General features: G+C 38.6%; 1 protein-coding gene across 1 annotated transcript in view; it reads left to right on the top strand.

Moving 5' to 3' along the window:
* The window catches only part of LOC116309924, an 83,278-nt gene that overhangs the window by 52,319 nt on the left and 10,493 nt on the right, over positions 1-20,466 (top strand). The window contains exons 2-4 of the mRNA XM_039621384.1: positions 5,850-5,954; positions 13,259-13,395; positions 18,107-18,231. Of these exons, the coding sequence (XP_039477318.1) occupies positions 5,850-5,954; positions 13,259-13,395; positions 18,107-18,231 (367 nt within the window). The remainder of the gene's footprint in view (positions 1-5,849; positions 5,955-13,258; positions 13,396-18,106; positions 18,232-20,466) is intronic.

Below are 20,466 nucleotides of genomic sequence, written 5' to 3'. Positions count from 1 at the left end.
CTGTCTGTAGGTCTGTGGAGAAAGTCATCTTTTCCTCTAAATAGCTTCATTACAACCTTACAACATTAGTCAAGTGTCCAAAATCATGACATCAAGAGGATGCTCATGTTGCTCTGCGTCTAATGGTTGTATCTTATTTACAATTTACCCACTGACTTCTTGTAAATGTCTATAAACAAATATCATCATATAAATATGTAAAATTTGTAACTAAGGGACAAGACCTTCGGTACCAGAAGCCTTCTAGTTTTTGATTTATTTCTGGTGACTAGTCATGTTTGAACATGCTGCACGCAGGTACCAAAATACAATCTTGAAAGCATCAATTTTCATTTTAAAGTATTAGAAATGAAAGAATTGGAAATTCATTATAGGGTATAGATACAATACACTGGCTGTAGAATCCACGATCGTGGCTAGACCAGAATCCCTAAAAACTGGGAGTTGTACCCAGAAAATCAAGTCAGCAGACTAGCCAATAGGTTCATATTGGTTCATATTGGCATGTTAGTAAGTTGACAAGATGAAGGTCCATCAGAATTGCTTTTGCTTTTCCATCCATCCATCTTTTTAACTGCTTATCCAATTCAGGCTTGTGCACTAGGATAGGGTCCAGTACACGAGACAGGTTGCCAGTCTATCGTAGAGCCAGCACAGGAGACAGAAAACCATTCATGCTCACATTCACACCTGTGACTAATTCAGAGTGAACTAATCACCAATTAACCAAATATGCATGTACTTAGAATGTGGGAGCAGCTAGAGAGAACCTCTGCAAGCACAGGGAGAGCATGCAAGCTCCACACAGAAGTAGGGAAATATGCTATTTGTTTATATTATTTAGTAAATTTGGTGAAAGTGCTTGAAAGTGAATTCCCTGTTTTTTCTTTTTCTTTTTTTCCTGGTGTGTCATGAAGAGTTTCAGTTCAGTTGTATTCATATGGCATCAAATTACAACAACAGTTGCCTCAAGGCACTTTATTTTTTAAGGTGAAGACCCTACAATAATACAGAGAAAACTCCAACAATCAGATGACCCTTTATGAGCAAGCACTTGGTGACAGTGGGAAGGAAAAACTCCCTTTTAACAGGAAGGCACTAGCTTCATGGGGGGGACGCCACGGTTTGAGGATGAGGGGAGAAAGACAGGACAAAAAACGTCCTGTGGAAGAGAGCCAGAGATTAATAATAACTAATATTTAAGTGCACAGTGGTGTGTAAAGACATAGAGAGTCAAACAGCCGAGACAATGTTACTGCAGCTACTTTTACTTAAGTCTCTTCAAACTCATCTGCAACTGAATAATGTTTGAGTAATGCTTGAACAGACACAGATGGATGAATTACCAATCACCCACTTAGGTCACAAAGCAGAACACTGAGATATTATGCTCATTCTCTCATGAACCAAACACCTGACCACTGAAATAAACTGGAAATTAAAGCAGGGAATGCAGCTGCCAGCATCACATCTGTATTTTTAAATGCAGTTGTTTACCAGCGTTTGGAGATTGACTGATATGTCGTGACTCACCTCCACTTCAGTTAGCTGAGTTTTTATTTTTTTATACGTGTGGTCTGACTGAGCAGCTATTCAGAAATTGTTTTTCACACTGAAAACTGTGCTTGTAAGATGTAGTGTGGATTTGGGAGGTTACTTTTTCGCCTCACAGCTGTGCATCTGAGAGTTTGTCCAAAGGGTTTTAAAAAATTCATTCACTCTACAGGTCAGACAATTTCCCAAACTCTTCCACAAAGCTCTCCCATAACTGAACTAAAAAAAGAAAAGAATTAAATAAAAAAAGGAATGAGATTTTCAAAGAACAACAAGAAAACATCTTTATTTTGTTGCACAGCAGTGCACCAAAAGCTTCTAAACTGTAATGTGTTTTAATTTGAGTTTACTGAGCAGCAATTTCCAAGCTATCCAGCAAGTCATGTGTAATGGACATGGAAACCCATCCTCAGCGGGCTTAATGCAACCCAACGACATCTTTAATGACATAATGCAAACCTATGCCGTCTTTGATTAAATAATGCAAATGTAATGTTTCGTTGTGTAATAGAATAATGCAACATAAATTTGTTAGTTAATGGAATTATGGTAGCTACGGTAATCACTTCTCTGATGAGCTAATGCTGAGTAAAGGAGGAGATCCCTGCGGTAATGGCAGAGGATGGCAGCCGTTCTGGGACGTTGAGGGATTAAGGGAGGTTGTCTGTGTTTCCCCTCTGCTTTTGTCACAGTCTTCCTGTTTGTCTCTGTCTGTCCTCTATCACATTTTCTGTCTTTGTCTTTCTGTCTCCGGCCCCTCCTCTCCCACAGACCTCTTCACAATGCTCACAGAGCTCAGGAAGCTTCTCGATTTTTAGAGACAAAAAGTTGGAATTTTCCAACTTATGCAATCTGTGACACGCACACACGCACACACACACGCACACACACACACACACACACACACACACACACACACACACACACACACACACACACACACACACACACACACACACACACACACACACACACACACACACACACACACAGCCGAGTACCCAGACCTCCACTGAAGGTCGTGTCACAGATTGAGTTTTCCCTACTTTTAAAGATAAATCAATCTTCCATTAATGGAGAATGTGTGTCTGTGTGTGTGCGTGTGTGCATGTGTGTTAAAATCTTGCATTGCATTTGTAAAGGCACATGGGCTGTAGACACTCTTCTGTATGTTCTCTATAAAGACAAATTATCGCATATGGGTTTGCAAAAATGTGTGTGTTTTTTTTTGTGCGTGTATATTTAGGTGTGTATCAACTTGTTTGTGTGTGTGTGTGTGTGTTCACTCAGACACTCAGATTGCTGATCAATAATTGTGATTGAAGGGCCCATTAGCCATCGGAAGCAATAGAGACAGCATCACTCCAAATGACAAACTCAACAATGAACACACACACACACAGACACACACACACAAACACTCACGCACACACAATATGACAGGTAACAAATTAAAAGCTTGAGTATGATGAATACACATCCCCATAAACGCATTTTACAACCTATACTGGCTATGGCTGTAATTTACCACTCCAGCCAACACAGAGGGATTTTCCACAAACACATTTTGTTTTCATCTTGCTTCTATGGCCAACTTTCACAATTATGATTTATAAATATGCAAACACACTTTGAAATGTACTTTTCCGTCTTCATCTGATGAGTCAAATTTTATTTTTCTTTAAATAATCTAAATGGCTGGGAACTGATTTTTTGTGTCTACGGCTAATAATTTAATAATCTGCAGGCGGCTTAATGCGGTTTTCTTTCTTCTCTTCCTCTTCGATAGGGAAAGAGAATATGAGGCAGAATCTGCTTTAGACATGGTCATAAGATACATTTACACTTTACAAATTGCACAGCTAAAGTGCTTTTAATTATTTTTGGTAAACTATTCACTAGAATTGGGGATGCTCATATTAAACATGGCCAAATTTTGAAGTCCCTGTATGTGCATTCGATCCCTGTGAGCGAAAAAATTTCAGACTGCTCTAAATGCTCAGTTTTTTGTACACTTTGAACTGTAAGACATCAGACAGATGGGATATCCCTTATATGCTCATCCCAAGCACAGAGCCCTGGCTGTAGGCACATTCAATCCTTGTGCTAATAAGGGGCAAGGCTGGCTTAAAGGAAGAGGAAAGGATGCTAAAATGCTACAGACAGGGCATAAACTAAAAGTGGCTGCACCAGTGCAGAGTATAACATCAAAATAATCCTTGATTTTGAACAATGAGATATTCAAAGCTACTGTAGCAGACCCGAAGATTACATAAAGGATATGAAAATGAGCATCATTGGTCCCCTTTATGTGAAAATGGCAATATGAAAAACATCTGCATTTTAAATTCCACTTGGCAGAAGTCAAATTCCTTAAGGGTATCAAAACTAAAAGTTTTCATCATGCAAACTGGGCTTTTTCACAGTTAAATCATGTAGCCTGAAGGTCCTTGAAGTTCATATATTTATTTTTTTATCCTGTGCAATAAGATGAAAATAAAAACAGTCTGTGTAACTCTGAGGCTTTGTTAGTTTGTTTGGTTTTGCATAACAATCTACATCTTTGTAATCAGCTACTTCTCTCAAAACACCTTCAGGGCCTTCACATACATTTATGCATTGTATTTAATATCTTGATCAGATGTTTTGAATGCAGAAATCATATTAGCTAGTTAATATTTTACAGTGCTTTAGTATTAGTAATTTTTGTAATCTCTGTTGGGATATTGTGAAAAGGACCATTTTCAATCTAATTTAACAAACTCTACATTTTTTAAAAGCTGCATGCCTTGTGATCTGAATAGTGTTATGTATTTTAAAATGTCATCTAGCCCAGAAAAATACAATCACCAGTAATGATATTTTCATTACATTTGTTTAATTGGGTTCTCTTTATCGCCTTATAGGACTTGTGTGCAGATCTGATGATGTTTAGGTCATGTTTATTGGAGATATGTAGAAAATATATATTAGAGGGTTTACAAATCTTTTTTCTTATTCTGTAATAACCAGAGTGTTTACACAGAAAAACCATTACCTAAAATTCATTATGGTCTGCACACATAGACAAATCGAAAAGATCTCAGATCTGCATTAACTCTAATGACCAGCACTCGGGTGACGTCTCTTGTTGCACAAAAGAAGTCCAACTGTAAAGAAGTCCTTGAGAATATGACTTCACTTTTCACTCAGACTATGACTTGAGTAACAGTTTAAGAAGAGTTTACAGTCTCAGTCACTGATTGCAAGTCTTGTGTATTATACCATGATATTCATTTAGAAAATTATGGTCCCTTCTAAAATGGATGATAAAGCAAGGCATGCTACGGTAAGTAGGGTTTCTACTCTTGTCAGTGACAGGCTGCTACTGTATAAACCTGGGGGGCCCTTCGTCTTTCACCCTAACCTTCCTGCCAGGGTTCAAGATACCATGATGGCAATGGACATACTGAAGAGTCAAGGTTTCAGTATCCAGTCAATACATTCAGCTAGTTCAATTCACTTCATCCATCCATTCTTTTCTGATTATCCAATTCAGGGTCATGGGCTGCTGGAGCCTATCCCAGCTATGATAGGGCAAGAGACAGAGTACACCCTGCACAGGTCACCAGCCTGTCACAGGGCCAACACAGAGAAACAGACAACCAGTATGGAAACCCAGTAGGTTTTCAATTAGATGCCTCCCAGTGACAAAGCACTACACAGAGAAGACACAGTTTTATGACATGCAGAGATGGTGTAAAAACACCTAGGAAGTAAATAGAGGAGGGTGGGGAAGAAATGGTCTGTGTATCACAGAAATTCTGAGTTTGATTTGGCCCTAACTATAAGCTTTATTAAAAAAGAATGATTTAAGTCTGTTTTTAAAATCTTTCATTTTCAACGGTCCAAAGGAAAAAGTGTGTAGAGGAGGAAGCTATAGCCAAACATTTTAAGAGATAAAACTGTGGTAGTTTGCAGAAAATTAATCTGGAAAGAAACTTTGTGTGGTACAGATTCATCTTTGTTTTTCTCCTTTTTTTTACACTGTACTCCCTTTTCACTAACCAGAATCCTTTTGCACATAAAATAAAGAAAACTTTGGGGACATGCTTCAAAAAGTACCATTTAAAAAATGAATATTTTTCTTGTAAAAAATCATCATAAACTGAGAATAAAGAGCCATATGTCTTGTTAATGGAGCAATAACTCCCAAGGTTACAATATAGACACAATATAAGAAATTATATTTTCATATTAAGACTTTCACTCCTTTCTCCTTGTCTGATTTCCTTCTCACCTTTTTCTCTCGGTAGGAGGAGGGGGACTCAACGTTTTACTGTGAGCTCTGCGATAAGCAGTATCTGAGACACCAACAGTTTGACAACCACATCAACTCCTACGACCATCACCACAAGCAGGTGAGTCATGCCACCTTAACAAGGCACCCAGAGGTCTGGTTTATCCTGCCACAGAACACCTTAAACCTTCCAGACCAAGGTCATGGATTTATTACATCCCAGTGCCACAACAAGCACTCGAGTCTGGTTTCAGACACACGGCAGAACACTCGCTGTGGTCTACAAAATCCCACTAACACAAAACCGTATCCATCCTCATGACCACTATGACTAAAAATTGCAGCACTTCTGATTCATTTCATGGAAGAACTGACAGTTACATTATGACAGGATTAGCTCTTTTTTTTTACTTGGAGTGGACATGGTGACAGAGTAGCACTAGGCAAAGCCCGTTGTTTGGTAATCCACTATTATAATGTGATTAATATGGATAATAATATTCTTAATATATGCAAATTGCCAAGACCTCAGCTCAGAAGCCATGAAAAGAGACAGAGACACAGGGTGAAGGCCAGTAAATACTAATTTATTTTAACAAAAAACATGAAATTAACATAAAAATACCAACACAAAGACGACCGTGAGCTCTGGAAGTCAGTTTTATCAGTACAGAGAAAGTGTGAGTGGATTAGTGAACAGTACGCTGGTGGGAATGTTGAGTGGCACGAAGGAAAGATGCATATGGAACAAGGGCCCCCAAAGGTCCAATGAACGGTTTAGTTTTATGGATGAAACGCTGGGCCAAAGTGTCTGCAGCTGACCTGATGGTCTGCCCCACACACCGCACAGAAGCAGAGCATATAGGCAAACAAGACAAGCAAGCAGAACATCAAACCATGAAGCCTGGATTTTTCTTTCCTCTGTGATGAGCAGAGAAAATGTATCAAAGCATCTTTTGACCAAGTGGTGCTAAAAAAAGCAAAAAAAATAAAAAAGCTGAGTTTACAGTAATTAGCTCTCTGTGGTAGAGAGCGAGAGGGAAAGCACACACTCAAGAGAAGAAACCAGAGGTTTGAACAACTTTATGTGTGTTGAAATATATTTTTTGATCTACTTTTCAAATATATTCGTATTCAACAAAATTACACACACCAGACACTTTATTAGGCACACCTTGCTAGCTTTCAGAACTACTTTAAAATTTCATGACATAGATTCACGAAGGTGCTGGAAACATTGCTCAGATATTTTAGTCCACGATTTCATTATTGCATAATATAGTTGCTGCAGATTTGGTGGCTGTATGATAATAATGAGAATCTCCCATTCCACCACATCCCAAAGGTGCAGTGTTGGACTGAGGTCCCATTACTCCGGAGGCCACTGAAATACAGTGAACTCATTGTGCTGTTCAAGAAACCAGTGTGAGATTACTTAAGCTTTGTGACATGGTGCATTCCATCTTGTTGGAAAAGATGGGCACACTGTGATCTTGAAGGAATGGACAGTGTCAGCAACAACATTCAGACGGGCTGTAGAGTTTAAACGATGCTCAGTTGGTACGTTGGTACTAAGAGGCTCAAAGGGAGGTAAGTGCAGCAAGTATCCCACAAACCATTACACCACCACCAGCATGGACTGCTGATAAAAGGCAGGATGGCTTTAGGTTTTCATGCTGCATATGCCAAGTTTTTACCCTACCATCCAGATGTTGCAGCATAAATCTGGGCTCCTCATATCAGGCAGCATTTCCCAATCTTCTATTGACCAATTTTGGTGAACCTGTGTGAATTGTAGCCTCACTTACCTGTTTTTAGTCTACATCAGTGGCACCTGTTGTGGTCTTCTCCTGCTGAAATCCATTGCTATCAAAGTTGTTGTGTGTTCAGAGATGCTCTTCTGCATATCTTGCTTGTAACTGGTTATTCGAGTTGCTGTTGCCTCTCTCAGGTAAATGCAGTCTGGCTATTTTCCTCTGACTTCTGACATCAGCAAGGTGTTTCCACCGAGACAACTGCCGCTCACTGTAGAGTTTCTCTATCTGGTCTGTTTTCTGTAAACCCTAAAGATGGTTTTGTGTAAAAAATCCAGTGGATCAGACGTTGTTGAAATACTCCGACCGCCTACACTTAATGTCACTTAAATTACATTTCATCCCTTGTCCTGAATTGCTGAGTTGCTGCCATGTGAGTGGCTCATTAGAGATTTTCATTAACAAGAAGTTGAAGAGGTGTACCTAAGAAAGTGGCAAATGAGTGTTTATTAGTTCCTTGCTACAGTTATTGAATGTATATACTTCATATATATGCCAAGAGATCTGAAGCAGAAATTTAGCTAGTTTGTTTAAAACTGTTGTCCCTTTAACAGTTACACAGCCCGTGTGTGTTAGACTATTGTGGCTGATGTTACAAATCAATAAGGACAACTGTTTTTTGGCAGCATTAGATTTTTTAAAAATGATTTTCGTATCAATGTGATTAAGTATCACAACCAGTCAGATATTCAACTTACAAGACTCGCCAAAGACAAATATTCTTCTCCTCTTTTTTTAAAATCCATTAACAATTGATTTTTTTCACATAATGCATGGCGGTTTTATCTGATGACACAGCCCACTGTATATCAGTATTATGCCCCCAAAATAATGTATAATGTTATATTGGATTTTATACATATCATCCACAGGCCATTTGCACTTGAGAAAGAGAGAAAGAAAATAATATAAAAAAGTAAGAGTAAACACTGAAAAAATCAGTGTTTAATATATACGAGTTATTTTATTGGGCAAAAGCAGTCATTGGTTTGACTTTCTATGTACAGATAGTTGACGGTGGGCGACATGGTTTGGGTCTTCTTAGAAGATAAGGTCAACACAAATCAATACAAAGATGTTCTGAGTGATCACGTTCATCATATGATGACACATTTCTGTCCTAATGGGAGGAGTGTCTTCTAGGATGACAGTAATCATATCGATAGGGTATGAGGGGTCACATATTTGATAAGTTTGAAAATGATGTGAATTGTATCCTAGAAACAGTCACTAGAATTGAATTGAAGTCTTAAGGAAGACATTAGACTAATGTGTTTTCCATCATCAACAAAACACCAAATGAGGAAATATCATTTGGAAAAATGGTGTTCGTTACTGTAGCAGAGTTCAAAGGCTTGGAGAATCAATGCCAAAGAGCTCCACGTGTGTTGGTTACTCATAAATCTACACACTGAAGTGTCAGGTTTCAACTTAGTAAATTGTGATAAGAAACAAAGTCCAGAGGAGGAAGGTGCAATGGCGTAAGTCAGATGCTGGACTTTCACCCAAGAGAATATAGCTTTCAGTCCTATTATTTCACAAGATTTCCCAGCTGGACATTGCATTGTAATGAGGTGATCAATGTTATTATCCTCCTGTCAGTGGTTTTAATCTTGTGGTTGACTAACCAGCATGAATAGACATTCCTCATGAAGATATTCAGAAGCTCTATATCTCTATAGAGTAAGACCTATAGATTAAATGAAATCTATAAAGCCAATAGTAGGCAAACAGGGTCATTTGAGGTTAAAATCAACAGTACAAATTCTCCTAATTAAATAAAAACATAAAGATTATCAATAAGGCAGCCTGCTTACCTAAACTAAATATGTGAAATTGTCGCATTGCTGCAACATTCTTTCTTCTCTCATTATTTTTCTCTCTTCAGTTGGATGTAAAAAAGAGAGATGTGGAGGAAGGCAACTCTGAGAACTTGCAGCTGTTTGGGTGTTTACAAAATTATAGGTGCTGGGAGGAATGTATTTGCTGCAATTACCATTTGTTCACTTGCAAGTGATGAAAGAGGCATAATATTTTTCACAGTTAGCTGTGTGTCAGAGTTATTAGGTTTACTTGAGGATGCGGAGCATTTAGGGCATATTGTTCGAGACTGCAACACTTGCAGGAAATGGATTTTCCAGCACTAATATTCTCTAGCCTGCACACACTCGGCTAAGCTGCCCATCTTTTGGTTCACGGTCAGTCACGGTCCCATCTTCTTTTAGAAATGAAGTGGTTTGCAGAGGGGCTACGTCACCAGCGCTTGGTGTGCTGCTGTGACAGATGAAACGAGCCAGACTGAGAAAAACAACCATGCACAGTTTATCCTATATATGCTGCTTACAGAGACATATTTTTTTTATCTTATAAAATATATAAATTAAACAGTGAGACCTGTCAGTAGCAGAAAGGTGACACATCATTTCTTGTGTGTGCTGTGCACTCCAGCACTGTGAATCTTAAAGGAAACAATAATCCTCGAGGTGAAACTACCGACTTTCGGCCAATGCTTTACAGCTGATGATCTTTCTAGATACAGTATCCCTTTGTATACAAACTGTACTGTTCGATGTGGATCTCAAATCTCAAATCTATTGTTCATGTTCTATATGGTGTAGTGTAGTGAAACACTCAAATTGATTATATTATGTTTGGGGTAAGTTGTTATTCCCAGTTTGCTATTGCCAGCAGTAATTTATCTACAGTTCACATGGTCAGCATCATTTCCACTACATAACAATATCAGCATGGGAGGAAAAAATGCAGCCTTGGATTGTGGCTGAATATTAAGCGTAAGGATCCCTTGAACCAGGGCCCCCTTTAGAAATATTCACAAAAAAGATTCACACAAAAGGAGATGTCTAATTTAAAAATGCTGCTAATACAGCAGTAAGACTAATATATTTTTTTTAAAAAGGAATTTGCTACATGATGCTGGGATTGGAGGGAAGTGTTTGTTTTATAATCACTATGCATTGGTTGATAGCTTCACATCTGAGTAATGACGCTTCAGTATCCCAGCTGATACAATGTAAAGTACATGGAAATTCCTCTGATTTGATTATCTTGCTGTGTACCACAGGGTAAATTAATTACTGAAAACAAACAGGGGAAAAAACAGAAAATCCGTTAATATCATGTTTCTGTTTTGGGAAATAGCTTATTTTTGTTTATCACTCAAACTGTATTCAGCTAAATGTGACAACATGAAATTTTGATGAAAAAAATCATTATGTATTCTCCTAAAACAGACTCCTAGAGGTTCTACTGTTCGCAATGGGCGACTTTCATGTTCCCAGCTGGTTGTAGAGCATGTATAATGCTGTGATTCTTAATCTCTTATTTTTGTATCTTTCTTAGACTAACATGTTCAGATCATCAAACATATTTTGATATTAAACACAAGTAAATACAAAATACAGTTATTAAATGATCAGTTCATTTATTCAGAGAAAAGAACTGTATCTAAAAGTACCTGTGTTGGGTGTTGTGCCACCCTGGCCTGCAAGAACTGTAATCAAATGTTTGCAACAACTGATAATGAATCTGAAACTGATGGTCAGACATCAGAATTCGTGATAGCATCAGTTACAGCAAGTCGTCAGGTCCCAAAGAAGCAAAGCAGCCCCAGACCATTACACTACCTCCGCCATGTTTGACTGTTTGTATGACGTAAAATGCTGTGTTAGTTTTACACCAGATGTAACGAGTCTCAAACTTTCCAAAACATTCGACTTTTGTCTTTTCAGTACACTGAATATTTTCCCAAAGGTGGTTTTTGCCTTGAAACTCATGGATGCCATTCTTGCCCACTCTCTTTCTTATTGTTGACTCATGAACACTGACAAAGACAACTGAGGCCTGCAGCTCTTTGGATGTTTTCTTTATATTCCTTTGTGACCTCCTGGATGAGTTGTTGATGCGCTCTTAGAGTAATTTTGGTTGGCCAGCAACTCCTGGTAAGGTTCACCATTGTTCCACTGTTCCACTGTTTACTCCATTTGTGGATAATGGCTCTCATCGTGGTTCACTGGAGTCCCAAAGCCTTATAAAATGCTCTATAATGTTTTTCCAGACTGATAGATGGCTTTGTTTCTCATCTGTTTCTTTAGATCACAGCATGATTTTTTGATTTGTGATCTGTTAGTATACTTCATTTTGTCAGACAGGTTATACTTAAGTGATTTATTTATTCAAAAGGTCTGACATTAATCTGAGCTGGTTGATGAAATTTTAGTTTTTAAAAAAATGTGGATAATCAGTTAATCGCATGAATTATCTGTATATATATATATATATATATATATATATATATATATATATATATATATATATATATATATATATATATATATATATGCAAGAAAATATGCAAGAAAAACCCCAGAAAGAAGAAATCATTCTACAACATGATTTGGTATGTAGGGCACACCTGAATGGATGTAGCTTAGGATTAAGTGCAGCTTGACCATCTGGAAGGACACTGGTTCTATTCCACAAAGTGTCAAAGTGTCCTTGGGCATGATACCTAACCCCACATTTCCCCTGAATACCCTGAATTTTCCTGTAAGTGCGTGAAAGGTTTTTAAAAATAGGTTTAAAAGTACGTAGTAAATATGTGTGTTATGAATGAATGTGGCCTAAATCAATGCTAAAAAATACGCTGCTATAATCACTCAAATGTTAGCAAAAAAGAGCATTTGGGCTCAGTTTGCACAAAAGAGTATGCCAACCATTCTTGGAATATGACATAGCCTTCATTCCACCGCAGGTTAATAGGCAAAATCATCAGTATTACAGGAAACTGTCATGGGTTTTTTTTTTTTTTTCAAATGTTCGTATTTATATTGATATGCTGTAAACCAGTCCACATGTTTCACAGTTTAACGGTTGACTGTATGCTAACGGTGTTGATTCAGCCCTAGTTTGTCGTGTTGTTACAGTCTACCGTGAGGCTTCCTGTCATTCTGTCCACCCTTCACACTGTATGTACACCTTCCATGAAAAATCACAGGCTACATAACAAACTTTAACAAACCCCACAGTATCTGTCTTCCAGCCTGTCTCTTTGTCCCTCTGTTTGTCCGTCTGTCTGCCTGCCTGCCTCCATGTTTTATCTGTCTGTCTATTTATGTCTGTTTATCTATTTGCTGGTGTCTCCGCCCGCCTTGCTGTCTGTCTCTTGTCATCTGTCTATTTGAGATGTGAACCCACAGGTATATTATTATCATTATTATTATTTGTGACACACACATAGGCACACACACACACGGGCACAAATGACACTTGCACACTGTATCAGTATCTCCGGTCTGCAGACAGCTTGCAGACAGAGCTCAATAAGTGAATTAAGCTGGTCTGGACTCTACTAAAGCTGACACTGGCTGACTTAGACGGCGCATATAGACACACATGCACAAACAAGGCACACACACATGCTTACAGACAGAGCAGATACACAAGACTGATAACCCCACCCACTTACCTCACAAATTAAACATTTAAATTCATCTTTTTAATGTATTATCCATTTGACCTCTTACATCTCCTTTTTAATGCAGCCCTGATACGACTGCATCTGCTTCTGTTAATCACTCTGCTTGTCCTGCAGCGACTGAAGGAGCTGAAACAGAGGGAGTTTTACAGAGCGCTGGCCTGCAGGAGGCAGAGGAGGCGCAGGGAGGAGAAGAGAGAGGAGAGAGTGCTGAGGAGACTCAATCAGCATGAAGACAGGAGGACGGGAGAGTGGTTAGTAGCATCCATAACTTCTTTCTTTCCTTTCAGCTCATTTATTATATTTTATGTGTAAAAAGCTCAATTGTAGCAGTTGCTCCATTTATATTTTATGGAATATGTTTCAAAATAGACTTGGTAAAAAAATAAGTTTTCCGAAAATCAGTGAAACTGTTAAATATTGTGCTTTTGTTTATCTTTTAAAGTCTTTTTTTAGGACTTAATGCTGCAGTTTTAAGAGTACAATGTTCACATCTGCCTTTCTCTTCAGCCCTACAGAGCATAAATAAAAAAATCTGTTTTGTTTTTTTTTTGTTTTATGATCAAGAAGATTTATAGTTTTGGTTCGCTTTCCAGCTCTCAGGAGTACCATTTCCAAGCAGCAGATTTAGGGGAAAAAACTAGATGGACTACTGAATAAGCTAAAAATGAAATTCAGTTGTTATTGAATTTAATTCACAACAACAGTAACCTCAAGGCGTTTTGCATTGTATTGCATTCTGTACTAGTAGAGTTAAGGTAGCTGCTCTGCTTTTTCCTGCCACATGGCACTGAAGAAGATAACAGTGAAGGACTTACTTCCTTAAAAGTAGTTGGAGCACTTTCAGAAAGACATCTAGTGTAATGACATTTATTGTCCAGTTCTGTGTAATCCATTATTGTAAAATTAAATGTTATCAAATAAAAAAATTAATTGCCATTTATTTTTATATGAAGTTTGTATAATTGCTCATAAATAAGTACATTTGTCCTGCATGAAGTTAATGTCAAACTTATTCTATCTTTTAAGCTAAATAAATCACAATATCAGGCTGCCTCTATTAATAATCTGTCCACACTTAGTTTGTCTTCTGCTTCATCATCATCATCATCATCACACATAACTTAAAACCGTGACAATCCTCATTCCAGAATAGACGACGGGAAAAGATTCAAGATACAAGATCTTTATTGTCAATACAACAATATTCACAGTATACAGCGTATCGAAATACCATTTCACCCCAAACCCCCGATGGTGCATTTATAGGAGTATCAAAATATATCTACAGGGGATATAAAACTGTAAATTACAAATAAATAATAACTCACTATATTTAAGTTAAATGAAAAAGATGAAAAGGTACTAATACTAACTATATCTATGTATAATAAACACGGACAAAAGACAATAAAAAGTGATCATGTGCAGTTACAGTTAAGTGAGATGTTGGTGTTGATTACTAGGTTCAAGTTATGGGCAGGATATTGTGGACAAGACAAGACGAAGACACGTGAAAGATGTAAAACGTGCAAGTATAGCATAATATAGATGTGAAAGTTTGTGTTGTTATTATTGAGTCTTCTGGTGAGTACTGTAAAAATGTTTGTAGAGGTCTTTATGTTTGTCAAAGTGTTTGGTTGTATAAGTGTTTATGTTTATCGGCCCTTTGGTGGTAGTTGAGGCCTCTGAGTGCTTGGGGGATGAAGCTCTTACAGTGTCTGGCCGTTACAGTTTTGATGCTGTGAAACCGTCTGCCAGATGGAAGAAGGGAGAACAGTGCGTGTGAGCGGTGGAAAGTGTCCTTCAGGATGCTGATCGCACATCGGATGATGTGTTTGTTGTAGAGCTGGGAGATGGGTGGGAAAGGGCCTCCAATGATTCTCTCTGCTGTCCTCACTATCCGCTGCAGAGACTTCTTTTCAGCAAAAGTGCAGTACCCGTACCAGATAGTGAGGAATGAGAACGCTCTCAATGATTCCCCAGTAAAAAGATGTGAGGATGCGAGGAGGGAGACTGGCCTTGTTCAGCCTCCAAAGAAAGTGAAGACGTTGTTGGGCTTTCTTCAGTGATGGTGGTGGTGTTCAGGTTCCAGGAGCGGTCATTTGATATGTGCGCACCCAGGAACTTCCCATTGTTGACCAACTCAACAGCAGATCCGTTGATGCGCAGTCTTCCTGAAGTTAACAACCGTCTCTTTAGTCTTCTGAACATTTAGAGACAGGTTGTTGATCTGGCATCAGTCCACCAGGTGTTGTACCTCCTCTCTGTATTCAGACTCACCGTTGTTGGTGATGAGACCCACCACTGTTGTGTCATCTGCAAACTTGATGATGTGACTTTAGCTGTACTGTGCAGTACAGTCATGTGTTAGCAGAGTGAACTTGACACTTTCAAAAGTTCAAATGTGAATTAATGATGGCCTTGTATTTAAGAGCCTCACACTGTGTCCCACTTGACACCTCCACTGGTTTACTTCAGTACTCAGTGTAAACAATATGCCAAGTGTGAATTATTACAGGATAATAATGTCTCCAATTAAACAGCGAACCTGACCTGCTGCATTTTGAAACTTGTCTAACCTCTGGGCACATCTTTTTTTTCTTCAAGAAAACAGTTTAAAATGCACAAACACCAAAGCGCTCGTACTGGCCTCGCTGCTGCTCATGTGTTCACGTCCATGCTTCAAAGACATTCCCTGTTTCCTGTGTAACCCATGTGGTGACCCTCGTGAGAACACATTCAAACTTTTGATATTTCAAGAACTTGTAGAGTACTTTATGTGGCTGCGCTTGTTAGTATGAATACACTCATCTGATTAAAATTATGTGTTTAGGCAACCCTGTGAGACCCAAATACAGTACGCCACAAAACTTAAGGACCTGAACATTAGTTACCCACGGGTGGCTTCAGATTGAAGAGCATGGTGACAAATAGTAACATAATTGGATAAAACTGTATGAAAACTTATACTTTAGAAAATCCTAGTTCAATCATTTTCTCTGAAATTTTCGACCTTTTTAAGTTGGTGTAACTGATTATATTTAAATTAACTTGAAGTATTTTACAGATGTGCAGTACCCATTCAGGATAATTTTACTGTACTTATTTCAGTTGTGTCTTTGTAGTTGCATTTGTCTAGTACTATTGTAACATCCAGAGTGAGTGTGTTGGATAAGTTCTGGGTCTGCAGAAGCAAATCATGGGTGTTACGTAAAATAATATGCATGTTCAGTTATTATGTTTGTTCCAATATGTTTACAGTCTAGTTGTCAGAGTAGTAAAAATAACCTAATATTTGCTGTAATAAAGCCCCATATGAGCATGTAATCAAAATATTGAACAAATAGTTGACCAACAAATTAAGGCTTTAATTTGAACTTTATGTATTCTTCCAAATTTGTGAGCGCACAAAATGATAACAAATATCTACTATAGCTAAAAAGGGGTTGAAAACAGCAGATAAGACTCAAAATGAGTGGAAAATATGCCTCAAAATTACCACAATTATCACAACAGAAGCTCACAAAATATTGGAGGTGGGTACTTTCTCACGCCCGACTGAAGAGGAATGACTTTTACTAAATCGGTCCTGTCCTTTTCATGTAGCTGCAGTGAGTTACGATCATCAGACGGTAGGAATGATGAACTTGCGTGAGCTGGCTTATCCATTACGGGGAACACCCCGCCATGTTTATGTCTGTCAGAGCTGCTTTACAGCTGCGTGTTAATGTTGCTGAAAAATCTACATATCAGTCTGTTTGTTCATGTGCCGGTGGGAAGCTCCGACATCTGGGACTCTCAAGTGGGCTGCCAAACAGTGTTGTGCTCACGTGCTGTTTGTCTTAAAAAAAAAAAAATCCTGTAAGAATAATGATAAACAAACAGAGAGGTCCAGAAACAGATGATGCAGATTTGGCTGCTTCTTGCTCAAAGCGTGTGATGAGAAAGGTTCATCTGGCGAGCTACCAAGCACAAAAAATTGATTTCTCAAAATGTATACGATTGCACACGAATGCAAAATTTGAGCTCAAAGCTGCAAGTCACAATCCGAGCACGCCCACGTAAAGTGAACATTGATCTCTGCCTTAAAATACTCTCTGAAGACACGATCTAACATCCAACTTTTGACTCCATGCATGAGAGTTTTCTTCATGTGTTCCTGGACTGACCTATGTTTGTCTCTCAGTCTTGCAAGTAAAGAAGAAAAAAGAGATCACTGAGAATCTCTTTGGTCACAATGCAATAAAATGCATTTTGTTGTGCTTAACGGGTATTTTCAGAGTGGCTATGAAGTGTTTCTGACCAATCACGCTGCACGGCTGAACCCACTCACTGTACATGTATCAGTATCGGCTGTCATAGCCATTTTCAGATTTGCAACAATGCAGTTTGGCTCCTGGCACAAAAGGAGAGAGAAGAGAAGCGTGGCCAAATTGATTTTCAGCTGGATTTCAGCTCTACTCTCCTCTTGCCCTCCTCAATGCTCATCTTCTTGTTTCCTCCACTCTTCATTTTTTTCCCTTTCAGTTTCCCATCTTTATTTCTCTTGTCCTCTTTGCCTTTATTTTTTTTAATCTGTCCCTCCTATCTCCTTGCTTCCTCTCCTCTTTGTTTCCACTTCATTTTCTCCTCACATCTCTTCTTCTTCATCATTTGATTCTTCTTGTCTCCTCATTTTCTTTTCCTTGCATTTTCTTTCTTCTAACCTTTTCCTCTCCATCTCCTTTTATCTCCCTCATTCTGATTTCCTTATCTTTTCATTTGTCATTTTTCTCTGATTACTTTGATCTTTTTGTCTTTGTTTCCCATTTTCTTTCTTTCTTTCTACTTTTCTTTCTTTTTGTCTTTGCACTCTTCTCTCGTCTCTTCTTTTTATTCTGTTTATTTCATTCTCTGATCTATTGCTGCATCCTGTTCTTGTGGTCTTTTAACATTTTGATCTTTGTATCCTCCTCTCCTCAGTGCTCCAGGTTCTGGTCCCATGTTCCGGTCCACGACCGTGGCAGTCGACTCAGCCGATCAGTCCAGACCAGAGATTGTGCAGAACGGCAGCAATATTCATCCAAGCAGCACCACACTGGGAACAAGTAAGAGCTTTTATCCACTTAAAAAGGCATGTACTAGGCTTCTTAAATACTTTATGAGTATGTGTTTGGTTTGGGTGATGAGGATATCACTCTTGATATTGAGGGATTCAATAGCGTGTGGTCTGCTGCAGAATCGCTGAAATATCTCTGTTGAGAGCAGACTCTGGAAAAGAAGTGAAAGCTCTGACATCGATGTGTAAGACCTGAAATGCACACATATGAGAGGGTGTGGTTTGAGGGAAGAAGTGGAGTACAACATAACAAGAATCTAATCTGGTTGGTTAGACACTGGATAAAATGATGCTAGGGGCTCTGTAGTTGCAGTGAATATTAGGGAAAATTAAGCTATCATTGGAGTTCCTGTAATAAATCAACACAGACATTTTGCCCTGTGTTCAACATTGATGAACCTTGACACACAATTTCTTGCTGCTGACCAACTCCAAACCATCTCAGCAGTGCTGACCTTTGTGCAAATGGAATGGCTTAAGACTCCAGAATAAATCATATCACATGAGTTGTGTCGCACCACAGAAGCATTTTATAGTTTATATTTTGCTCTGGCGGACTCTGGGCTATTTTAGTTGTGTGTTAAGGAGCTTGGGCATAAATGGTGGCATTTACATAGCGCTTATATCTCTGCTTTTACAGTCCTCTGCAAGGAAGTGGCTTGACTATCATAGTTACGATGAAAAATAAAAACGCTCACCTAAACACATTACAAAGTTGTTGTTCCCAGTGGAACAACACCTGAACTTCAGTTTACCAGGAAAAAACGGGAAGTAAATGTCTGGAAGTTTTGCAAAAAAGAAACAAGAGTATTAAAAGAGTCTGGGCAAGCCACACAATGAGTCCTGAACCAGAAAATAAGCAAAGAAGCAGGGATGCTGGAGAGCTACTTGGTCTGGGAGACAGTGAGCCCCTTCTCCCAGCTTCCTTTAAGCAGGGGCAAGGTAATCCTTAATTAGTCTACCTGCTGGACCTGAGATAGTGGAAACACTGTAGCAGAACAGAATAATGAAAGAAACAGGAAGCAACACAGGTGGAAGGTACATAACTATCACAACTTAAGATTTAGTATTTTTTACAAAAACACTTTTCCAACTGAATTTAATTTCACACATATAGCGCCAGTTTTACTGATATAGCACCAAGAATACTTGTCCCAAGGTGGCTTATTTTGTAAGGTAAAAACTCAAATTATCAATGATCAGAGGATCCCAGATGATATGAACAAGCATTTGGTGAAGGTGGGGAGAAGGAACTTCTTTGTAACAGGAAGAAGCCTGAGGTAGAGAGAGGGGAGGTGCAGCCATGAGGATATAGAGGACAGAAAAGATTGTAGCTCCTCATAGAGAGTCCATGAACAACAAAAACATCAGTCAAACTCTGGGAAAGAAAAATACAAGAGTTAATGACATGCTGTAGTAGCATGGCCTGGAGAAGAAGTACTCAGTGCATCATGGGAAATCCCCAGCAACCTCCCTATAGCAGCATAACTAAAGGATGCTTCTGGGTCAAGTTGCTTACTATTATAGAGTTTTTACTTAGTTTTTACTACTTTTTACTTTACTTCTCCTTTAGTTAAGAGGAAGAAAACTGTGCTTGAGATAAATTATTATTATTGTTATTATACTGTACTTGAGATTACAGTATTTTGTCCACCACATTCACAGTGTATGCGAATGTGTCAGTAGATTAGAAATACCTGTGAGAATAACACAGGACAACTCAACAAGATCAAAAGTCAGCATCTTCCCAAAGAATCTTAAACGTATAACAAGAAAATGTCTAAAAGATTAAAATCATCAAGATCGTCCCTCCTTTCACTGCTGTAGTCGAGTCAGAGCTCTGCAGCATTCCTCCCCATCCAGCGCCTCCAGCTCTTTTCAAGGAGGCCAGGTATTCCCAAACTGATAACATGCGCCATCCACTGTGTCTCGGTTTTGCCCCAGGGTCTATTTCCATTCAGCCATACCTGAAGCAGCTGCCTCCTTTCGATTAATTGGAGAAACAGCTTTACCATCAGCCCTTATCATATATGTTTGAGTTTGAATATATACGGAAAATCCATCCAAACTCTGACCATCACAAATGATGCTGCTCAAAATTAATATGACATTCATGCACATGATGAGCATATGTAAACCTCTGACTACAATTGTATACTAAAGTATACATAAAGGCTTGTTTCTCAATATATAATTCTAAGAATAAGGTGGAAGTTAAATTTGT

Source organism: Oreochromis aureus, linkage group 13 (genome assembly GCF_013358895.1).
Source record: "Oreochromis aureus strain Israel breed Guangdong linkage group 13, ZZ_aureus, whole genome shotgun sequence".
NCBI lineage: Eukaryota > Metazoa > Chordata > Actinopteri > Cichliformes > Cichlidae > Oreochromis > Oreochromis aureus.
This window is presented reverse-complemented; position numbering and strand designations above follow the sequence as displayed.